Source organism: Rutidosis leptorrhynchoides, chromosome 4, assembly GCF_046630445.1.
Source record: "Rutidosis leptorrhynchoides isolate AG116_Rl617_1_P2 chromosome 4, CSIRO_AGI_Rlap_v1, whole genome shotgun sequence".
Classification (NCBI taxonomy): Eukaryota; Viridiplantae; Streptophyta; class Magnoliopsida; order Asterales; family Asteraceae; genus Rutidosis; species Rutidosis leptorrhynchoides.
In genome coordinates this window covers 630340776-630351532 of record NC_092336.1, presented here as the reverse complement: position 1 = coordinate 630351532, position 10757 = coordinate 630340776, and the positions used below count along the sequence as shown (strand labels likewise).

Below are 10757 nucleotides of genomic sequence, written 5' to 3'. Positions count from 1 at the left end.
TAAAGAAAAAGTTATCCATTATCCGTCTACCGTTTTATTTGTAAAAAAGTTTTGGAAGTGCACATACACACCATTACCATATCATTACCATTATCATTACCATTACCGAATACATAATAATACATTTACATAAATTGAACTTGCGGGCATAGCCTAACGGTTCCCCCCATGTACTTTGTGTCATGGGATAGGGAGAGGTCATGGGTTCGATCCTTAGGGATGACATGATTTTCTTTAAACCAATTGAACAGCAATAATGGTGGTATATATTGACCCTATAGGGAGGTTTTACCGGATTCGTTCACGGACCTCTACCCGGACCATTGCCCGAATGGATGTGTTCCCGGGTAACGTCGATCGGGTTCGGGTTTTCGCCCGAACGTATGTGTTACGTGCAAATGATGGGGGTCGTTGAAATAAATGATCTACTGATGCCAAAAAATCGCCGTTCAAAAAAAAAAATACATTTACATAAACTTAATTAAATATGCATGAGTAAGGTTGGATGTGCTTTCCACTGGCTTCATGCCATATATACTCTAATTAAATTAAATGGGTACCACTTATCTTTATAAATACAAATTCTTACTATTTTAGTTGATTATATAAGTTCAAATGTTTTCAATCAAACATATACTAATACAAATAACAAAATATACATATACATATATCTTTATAAATACAAAAGCTGATGATTTGGCAATGGAGGGCTAATTCATTCTACTTGTTCAATACATATACAAATAACAATTATCTTGCACTTATTTAGTTGAACTTAGAACAAATCCTTCTAATTTCACCCTGGGCACCAGTTTTCACTTCAATGCTACTCATCTTGACCATTGACTTTTTGAACTCGAAATCGAATCTAAGTCCTAACAACCCCCGTATGGTTCCTGCATAATTTTTCACCATGTCACGCGTTGTTGGGTCACCCCATAATCTCTGATCTGACTCCAAAACCCCGTTTCCATCACGCACATTCTTAAAATAGTTCACGTCAAACTTTAGTTGGCTGTCTTTGTCCAATGCCACTCGTTCTGTCCCGTCGCTACTCTTTGGACACTGACTTTGAAATTGGGCTAGCGCTGATTGGCTCAAGCTCGGGTCTGAATTCCCCGTTGTTGTGAAATTGTATAAACGGTACCTAAAGAACCTGCAATCTGTTTGGCCTATTGTATGTGCACCTGCATCAAAAAATTAATCCTTCATACAACACTTGCATATTATGATTTAATAAGGGTATACTAGGGAGGCCCGGAGGGAGAAAAAGTGATCGATCGCTCAGGGATTTTTAGGGGCCAATTTTTTTATATGTAGACACATAATCGGAGATTTGAGAAGCAGATGAACTAGGAAAATGCAACTGAACAAGCGAAGGCAAAGCACAGTAGGTCCAAAAAACAATAATCAAAGGCCACCCGAAAAAAAAGAAACCAAAGTCTACTAGCATATTAGCAAGGCCGAAAGGCCTTCATTTAAATAGTTTATATTTATCCATTAGGCCCTAGGGCCATTTTTTTCAACTCATTCTAGGTCCTTAAATTCTTGAGACCGGCCCTGTGTATATATGTAATTTACCTGCTAGCGTTACTAGATCACGATCATCAAGGCCTTTATCCGCAAACTTCTTTCTCTGGGCATCAACTGAATCTAACGGTGATGGTAAATTCAAAGCTTTAGATGCTAACGAAACTCGACCATCTCGTCTCCCTGTTGGCACATCCCAATTCGGACCATCACTCTAAAACACACGACATAACGCACGTTAGATATACTATATAAGTGTCCTGTAACTAAGTTTTCCAAAAAAAAAAAGAAGACTGTTCAAGAAAAAATGTTACCAAATCAACTGAATCACGAGCAGCCAAAGCAAGAATATCAGCACAAGAAACGACATCAGGGCATAAAGCTTCTAATTGTGTCTTAGCATCATCAATGACTTCAAATCCTCTTAATCCAAGATTAGGCGATGCATTGATCTCAGCAGAACTACCCTTAATCAAGATTGAGCCATCACAACCCTACATCAAGAAAACCATTAATAAAGCTCAAATCTTTATTTATTCCCAAAATACCCTTTGAAAGTAAGAAAGTACCTCAACAAAACAATCATGAAAGTGAAGCCTGAGAAGAGCAGCAGCAACGGTAGGATCATTCTTGAAATGTGTTTCAACAGTAGACCTCACAGTAGTTTCAGCTTTAGGACATGTAGATGAGTAAAACCCTGATTTTAGTTGAGATTTAGCTACCGGGATCAAAATCAAACACAAACTAACGATGCTTAACAGAGTGATCTCCATTTCTGAATATAAGATGGATGTTTCTAATAGGCTATATATATAGTTGTAAATGACTACTAAGAGTCCTTTTGTAGGTAGGATAAGATTTTATTGTTAAATATTAGTGGAGCTCGAGTCATCGAACCAATAAAAAGGTAAATATGATGAATTTGATAATACAGTTGGTGTCTTTTCTTGATTCTGTAATGGAAGCTTTTAACATAACGCGGTTTAACTTCTTTTAGTGATGGTTCCATATTCTGCAGTTGTCAATGAGTTCACATTTGCTTTTTGGGATATTAGTGACTTCATGGATCAGCTTGCATGATCACAATTCTTGATTAGTAGTATATGGTATGCATGCATTATGTTCAGGGCTAAAATGGCAATTTTCAAATACTACTACTAAAATATGTGTTATATTCCATACAATATTATGCATATATGTTAAACAAATTATATAGAATTTCAAATAAAATAAAATAATGTACTTGAGGAGTGGGGCAGAGGGTCTTAAACTTCTACTATAAGGCATGCTTTTTAAGAGACCATCTTTACAAAAGATACATATGTTGATGATTATACGTAAATTTACAGGAACTAACAATGATATTCGGTACCCTAAAATTACGGATGCTTTTTATTCTCAATCAATTATACATGCTGCTTGCCGAAAGGTTTATACTAAACTAATTAAACATACGTTTTGCATAATTCAATTATTAGTGTACTATCTACAAACTTACTCAAATTGTAGTTACCCAAATGTGGTAATTTCAACAAAATTTGTTTTATAGCTAGGTTCAGAACAAAGTAGTGGAACAAGTTACTAATCAGAGCTGGTCAAAGTCAACCAGAGTATATTTTAATGCATCACTTACAGTCCAGTATCTATAAAAAGCTAAAAGAAGCAAACCATAATACATCAATGGAACAACCTGCCCAACCCGTTTTGCCACAAAACCAACAATGACCCAAAGTTTGCTTTGACCCATTACCCAGAGAAGGCCATTTTGTCACCACTAAGTTTATCAATAAGCTGATTCCATTAAGCCCTTTGATGGGTCCTATCTCACAATGAGAGGTAAAGCAATTAAATATTTAAATATGACATAACTTAGATAAGTCATGTTTGCATACCCTCCAAATGGTATGCAAACATCAGAATATTGTATTCTACAATAATACCGAGTAACTCTTTTATACAAGCTGAGAAAAAAAGCATAATATCCCTTAATAAAGGTAATATAGGAAAGACAAGCGCTACAAATCTTGAGGTTAATTATCATCATCTATGATATTTTACATCCGTTGTTAGCATCTAATACAAAGCACCGATGGCGCATTCGTTTGTAACATGTAAAACAGACAATGTATACCCTATACCCTATACTCATGTTATTTTGCTAGTTGTTCATGAAGAGGAATTTTATTCCAAGTTTCCTCTATTCCGCTTACTTGCAAAGGCGGCAGCGAGAATACACTAACCGTAGAGCTCTTGCTTCTGATTTCTTTCAAAGCCCTTAACGCCGAAATGGTACTCTTTGTGTACAAACTCTTCATGTATTCGAGCTCAGCAAGTTCTTTAGCTTTTGTATGTCCCTCACTAGTGCTGGTGGTAGGCCCCTCACCTCCATCTCCACCACCACCATCACCACCACCGCCAGTATCAATGCCAGCTTCATCAAATGCAGCTGAGAGTTCAGTCAGAGGGAAGTGGCGGTCTAACATAGACTCGCACTCCTTCACAAGCTTGTAAAGCAAATCTGTGGTGAAGAATGGTTGCTGTAGAACTTTTTGAATAAAAGGTAAACGAAGGAGAGCCCCTGTTCGTTTATCGTACTTCTTCAATATCTTTACTATTCCTGTTTATAAATAAAAAGGTTAACAACAAAATTCTAACTTTGGAATCAATACAAAATGACTGATTAATTTGAGAAAGATTAGCAACCTGTGTAGTTAAGTGCACTATAATTCTCTAATAAAACCATCTCTCCATGAAAATCAACTAATTCTTTCCGTATCTTGATCATCTCTTCGTCTGAATCCTTGGCATTCATTACACTATCCTGCAATTCCTGCTCATCAAAACCAGAAATAAACATGCCTTCAGTTACAAAATATTGACTTCAAACTGATGGTTTGAGTTTGACTTTTTTTAATCGACTCTTCGGACCATAAAGAATCTTTCAACAAGACAAAAAACCACTATAGTAAAAAACGAACCAGTGAAGTCCCCTTTTTCATATTTCTTAATAAAACCTTGCAAAATTCCATGGCAAGTTACATGTTGTCTCAAAATAATCTCTTTAAGAACAAGATAAGATAATATTTATATCCATATCGATCCTTGATATCACTACAACGTTTATTATTCATTTACTAAAACGCAAAGGGGCAAACTTATTACAAGTCTCAATTGAATTTTGAGACTTAAACGCACATTCTTGTAGTTGGAATTTTTATTTTTATTTTTATTTTTATTTTTATATATATATAATTTTTTTTTTGGAAAGGCAAACTCACACACAACCACGAATATGTCCCAAGTGGGACTTGAACCCTCAACCTCTTGGTTGGAGGGCCACCACGATACCGCTGGGCCAAATGCCCTTTTGGTAGTTGGAATTTTTATAACTCTTAACTTCTAACAGATAGAATTTGTTTTACCCCCTGCCAAAGCCCGGTATATCAGGCATTTTGAGGGTGCAATTTCCGTGCATTGTCGACCAGATTCTTTATCTACTAGCCACTTAATGGCAGGTATATAACACAACAGGGATATGCAGCATAAATTATTTACCTCCTTTATCTTAAGAATACACAAATTCGCAAATTAGCTACATACGAAATAAGTCATGTTTGGACTTGCTTATTAAGTTTTCATTTGCTAATCCTATAACTAGGGAGTAATTATTTGCTAACCTTAAAAGGATTGGTAACTTACAGTTTTACAGTTTCAACATACTTAATGTGTAAATCACATCACATATAATTTATTTCTAACAATTTGATTCCAATAGACAAAGAATACATATACTTACAAACACACACAGTCCTTGCATACTATAGATACATGATAACCTAATTTGCAACATACATATACCGTAGTGATTTACAACTAATAATAATAATAATGAATTAACCTAATTAAACAGATCTATCTATATCATCATTATTACTAGTAAATTAGTACTCCGTAATAAATAAATTTAAAATATGATAGCTGATGATACCTTCAATTTAATGATATACTCTTCTTCTTTCTCAACGAAGAACGAATTGAATTTCTCAACTTCCTGTTCCAGCAACTCAACGAAATCAATTTCTTCCGCCGACATCTCAACAGCACCGGCCATTGTAGCGTCATCGCCGGTGATCCGCGTTCTCTTCGCCGGCGGATTACAGTCATCATCATCGTCACTTGATTTCTGTTGTGGTTTAATGAGTTTCAACCGTTTTTTCAATTCTTTGTATGATAAAAACTTGTCTCTCCATTCAGGTAATGTTTCTTCGATCTGATTGTTTAAACTCTTTCCGAATTTCATAATTGATTTGATTTGATTTGATTGAATTAAATTTTGTGAAATTGATTAGATGTTTTTGATATGTTTATTATGTAAAGGGAAATCAGCGAGAATAGCGAATATATATAATGATTTAATTTTTTAATCAAATAAAATCAACAATGAGGGATTGAGGGGTTAGAACTTAGAACTAGAAGAATATGCGGGAAAAGGTAAAAGCATATTCTGGGGAATATTTTTGTAGTTATATTCTTTGTCATGGGAGCAGAAAATAAAGGTTGCTCGTGTTGGCTTAAAATTGAAGCTAGTAGATCTCTTTAATTTTGGTTATGGAACGGAACTATTTTCTTTATCATTTGGGTTGGACTATAAACATCATCATTTTACTAATTACATCTTAAAAAAAAAAAAAGTATGAAGCGTAGAAGATGTCGGAGTGAAAGAAGATGGTATAAAAGATTTTTTTCGTTAATATGATAAAAGGCTTCAGCAAGGCGATGATGAATATGTAGATGATTTTTTCTTCTTCGGATTCGGATGTGTAGAAGTATGTGGCTGGGCCTTAGTGCAAGTGAAGTTTCAAGTAAATTTTAGTTTAGTCACTTTCATGTTTTGTATGGTTGTTGGCGGAAAGTTGAAGTTTTCTATAGTATGTAGCTTAAATTAATATTTCGTGGTGTTAAGGTAGATTATTATGTTTTGTATATTGTCTCTTTTGTTGTCTCGATGTTTTCGTTAATATTTTCTTAGATTTGTTATTTGTTTATAATATAATATAATTGTTTGCCTTTAAAATTTATTTATTAATATAATATAATTGTTTGCCTTTAGAAGACACTCATAAATTAACTACAGTAATATTTAATATATTTCAGTAATAAAACAAAAAACAAAATTATTATATCTGTTAATTTTAAATTATACATTATACTGTTATAATTCAGTAGGCTTATAACTACCTTTAGTGGTTCTTGACTGTAGAAGGTATATAGAGATAGAGATACCGTAAAACGGAGAAAACAAAGGTTGAACAAAAGGTATGAGTAATTGGTTTTTTATTTATAGAAAAATGTACAATGAGAGTTTGGTGTCATTTGGAATCTAGAGAGAGAGAGTGTTTTTGTTAACCAAAAAATACATACAATAAACTCTAACTCAACACACCTATTTATACTCAAAAAAATATACTATACAATATCTATAATAATAATAAAATTATCATCAAATTATTACTTTTATAACACTCCCCCTTGGATGATAATTTTATTAGTGAATAACTAGTACTGCCTCGTTAAAAACCTTGCTAAAGAAAACCCTTTGGGATAAAACTTTAGCTAAGGGAAAAAGAGTGCAGCATAGAGTTGACTCCCCCTCAAGTAGGCAACGCCTGAGTTGTTACATCTTCTGAACATGCCTCATGCCAACATTATGAACGTGTGTTCTAAAAATAGCAGTTGGAAGTGCTTTGGTGAAAAGGTCAGCAGAGTTTTTGCTGGACTGAACATATCTCATTTCAATCTGGTTGTCCTTAATGAGATTTTGAGTGTATGAGAAGAATCTAGGGGGTATGTGTTTTGTTCGGTCACTTTTGATATACCCTTCTTTCATCTGTGTTATGCAAGCTACATTATCTTCATAGATAGTTGTTGAACTTTTATTGCGTTCTAGTCCACAAGAATCAGTAATGAGTTGTGTCATTGATCTCAACCAAAAACATTCCCGACTGGCTTCATGTAATGCAATTACTTCGGCATGATTTGATGATGTTGCAACAAGTGTTTGTTTTTGAGAACGCCATGATATTGCGGTACCTCCATTTAGGAATACATATCCATTTTGAGATTTAGCTTTATGTGGATCAGCTAAATAACCTGCATCTGCATAACCAACCAAATCTTGTTTTGATTCGTTAGAATAAAATAATTATAAATCAGTAGTTCTCCGAAGGTATCAAACTATTTGTTTGATCCCATTCCAATGTCTTTTGGTAGGGGCTGAGCTGAACCTTGTCAACAAATTAACTGCAAAAGAAATGTCAGATCTTGTATAATTTGTAAGATATATAAGAGCCTCAATTGCACTAAAATATGGAACTTCTGAACCAAGAAGATCTTCATGATCTTCTAGAGGATGAAATGGATTAGTATCAATATTAAGATCTAACAACTATATGAGTACTTAATGGTTTTTGTCTTGTCCATATTAAAATATTTTAAAATCTTTTCGGTATAAGTTGTTTGATGTATAAGTAAGTCATTAGTTATATGCTCAATATGTAAATCAACGTAATACTTGATTTTTTTTATTTTAAAATTTTTCTTTAGAAGTTGAATGGCTTCATAGATTTCTTTATTTAAGATAATTGATATAAACAGCTATGATCACATATCCGAACATTGTTTTTATAAAACACACATGCAAATAAGTTTATATGTATACCCTTTTCTTATCAAGTAGTAATTTAATCGATTATACCACATACGTCCCGATTGTATAAACCCATTTAGAAATCTTTGTGATTTAATGGAATATATTCCCTTGGGTTTTGCATTAGATGCTTATGATACCTTAACCCTTCAGGTATATTCATATATATATCACTATTAAGTGATCCACACAGATAAGTAGTAACAACATCCATGAGATGCATTTAAATAACTACCAGGTTGATTAAGTATCTAATAAGTAATTATATTCATTATAGGAGGATAAGTTTTTCTCCTAATTCATTTCTGGTCTTTGTGGGAAATCTTGAGTTACAAGTCTAGTTTTGCCTTGTAACTTCATTTGCACATTTCTTTTCGGATAAAAATTCATTTGTATCCCATTGATTCACATCTTTAAAAGTGATAACGATTGATCCAAAAACTTTTCTTTTATTGAGCGATTCTAATTCAGCTCGTATTGCTCCTTTCCGTTGAGTTCAATCACGTCTATTTTGATATTCAATGACAGATTTTGGTTCCAGATCATCATCTTTATTCATGATGTCATTGTAACATTATATGAAAATATCTCATCAAGATTTTTCATTTCATTTCAGTTTCATAATATTGCATAATTTATTGCAATTTATGTATTTACATTTATCAATATCCTCTGCAGAAGGAGTATTGATTTGTGGTTCTTGTTGAACACTTTCTTTTACCTCATTATCAGATGATTTTCTTTTTCGAGGATTTTTATCTTTGGAACCAATTGGTCTCCCACGTTTCTGCCGTAGCAAAGACTCATGAGTGACATTATTGCCAGCTTTTGTAATTTCAATTCTAGCTGAAGCATTTACTGCTGGTATCTATGATTTAGTCACTTATTTTTTGTATCTTTAAATGCATAAAGTAATTAATTTGCAAGTTCTTGCATATGCATTATATTTGAACTTTCTTTTCGCATTCTTTTGTGCGATGATCAATATTCCTTAATTGATGTTCACACCATGAAACATCATTTTATTTATATTTCATTTCTCCCCCTAATATAGGGAACAATGTTTAATTAAAGTGACAATCGACAAAACTTGCTGTAAAAACATCACCCGTCATGGGTTCAATATATCTTATGATTGAAGATGTTTCATATCTAACATATATTTCAATCCTTCTTTGAGGAACCATTTGTTGTGGTTGTTCAATTAAAAATACACTGCACAACTAAATGTTCTAAGATGGAAAATATTTGGTCTCCACCAAAATTAAGTTGGTAATGGAGAATATTTATAACTTGCACTTGATTTAATGCGAATTAATGTCACATCATGTAAATTTACATGTCCCCATATAAATATTGATAGTTTTGTACTCATTTCTAATTGTCTAGTTATTAGCTGTAAGCGTTTATCTATTGATTCAGCTAAACCAATTTTGTGTATGCACATGAGCAACTGGATGTTCAACAACAATCCTTGTAGACATATAATAATCATTAAAAGCTTGAGATGTTAACTCACCAGCATTATCAAGTCTCATCCTTTTAATGGTGTAATCAGAACAATGTGTTCTTAATTTAATAATTTGTGCAAGAAACTTTGCAAATGCCATATTATGGCTTGATAACACACAAACATGAGACCATGCGTTAGATGCGTCTATTAGAAAAATGGTCCACATGATGGATGAATTGGTCCATATATATACCCTTGAATTCTTTCAAGAAACATTGGTGATTATTTCTCAATGTGCTTTTCATTAATCGCCATATGTGATTTTCATTAATCACCATATGTGTTTTTCGTTAATCACTATATGTGCTTTTCATTAATCACTATATGTGCTTTTCATTAATCACCATATGTGATTTTCATTAATCACCATATGTGCTTTTCATCATATATCATTTTCACCATATGTGCTTTTAATCATATGTGCTGCGCTTTTCGTCATATGCACTTTTCATTATATGCGCTTTTAATTATATGCGATGCGCTTTTCATCATATGCGCTTTTTATCATATGCGCTTTTAATCATATGCGCTGCGCTTTTCATCATATGCGCTTTTAATCCTATGCGCTTTTCGGTGTTACATAGATATTTCTCATTTTCGATTATCATTGACTGATAATCATATCCATTATGATATATATCAGAGAAACTTAACAAATTTCTCTTTGATTTGGGAGAAAACAAGACATTGTTTACCAAAAAATTCGTACCATTTGGTAATATGAAATTTTGCCTTTTTCGTTTCTTATATCAAGTTTGCAAGAGCTGATATAGTATTTATAATTCTCTCATTTGATTTAAATCAATGAAATATTTCTTAGATTTGATCATAGTGTGTATGTTATTACTATCTGCAATACATAGGACTTTACCATTTAATTGATGTTGTATTTCTGCAGGATTCATACTAAAACTTCAAATAAGATAAGCAAATAATGAGTTATATTTCAGCAAGATAATCAAATTATATTACATGCAAACAAGTTATAATCTGAAGTACATAAAAGAT

The 10757-nt window shown here is 33.1% G+C and overlaps 2 protein-coding genes across 2 annotated transcripts; both read right to left on the bottom strand.

Moving 5' to 3' along the window:
• Nucleotides 1-646: 646 nt before the first annotated feature.
• LOC139904222 (peroxidase 25) lies at nucleotides 647-2331 on the bottom strand. Its single transcript, XM_071886154.1, has 4 exons — nucleotides 2100-2331; nucleotides 1845-2024; nucleotides 1582-1744; nucleotides 647-1187 (listed from the first exon to the last, which is right to left on the bottom strand). Exons 1-4 carry the CDS (start codon nucleotides 2301-2303, stop codon nucleotides 766-768), a joined length of 969 nt encoding a protein of 322 aa, XP_071742255.1. The 5' UTR covers nucleotides 2304-2331; the 3' UTR covers nucleotides 647-765.
• Nucleotides 2332-3541: 1210 nt separating this feature from the next.
• LOC139904221 (SPX domain-containing protein 1-like) lies at nucleotides 3542-5972 on the bottom strand. The gene is made up of 3 exons (XM_071886153.1): nucleotides 5519-5972; nucleotides 4234-4360; nucleotides 3542-4147 (listed from the first exon to the last, which is right to left on the bottom strand). Exons 1-3 carry the CDS (start codon nucleotides 5828-5830, stop codon nucleotides 3681-3683), a joined length of 906 nt encoding a protein of 301 aa, XP_071742254.1. The 5' UTR covers nucleotides 5831-5972; the 3' UTR covers nucleotides 3542-3680.
• Between the last annotated feature and the right edge of the window lie 4785 nt (nucleotides 5973-10757).

Bases quoted from the DNA above. Each gene is read 5' to 3' on its own strand.
- LOC139904222 (XM_071886154.1), bottom strand. From the start codon at position 2,303: ATGGAGATCACTCTGTTAAGCATCGTTAGTTTGTGTTTGATTTTGATC. The intron at 1,745-1,844 runs GTAACATTTTTT...CGTGTGTTTTAG, and splicing joins CTCGTGATTCAGTTGATTTG to AGTGATGGTCCGAATTGGGA. The intron at 1,188-1,581 runs GTAAATTACATA...TTTTTGATGCAG, and splicing joins TGATCTAGTAACGCTAGCAG to GTGCACATACAATAGGCCAA.
- LOC139904221 (XM_071886153.1), bottom strand. From the start codon at position 5,830: ATGAAATTCGGAAAGAGTTTAAACAATCAGATCGAAGAAACATTACCT. The intron at 4,361-5,518 runs GTATCATCAGCT...TTTGATGAGCAG, and splicing joins AGTATATCATTAAATTGAAG to GAATTGCAGGATAGTGTAAT. The intron at 4,148-4,233 runs GTTGCTAATCTT...ATTTATAAACAG, and splicing joins TAGTGCACTTAACTACACAG to GAATAGTAAAGATATTGAAG.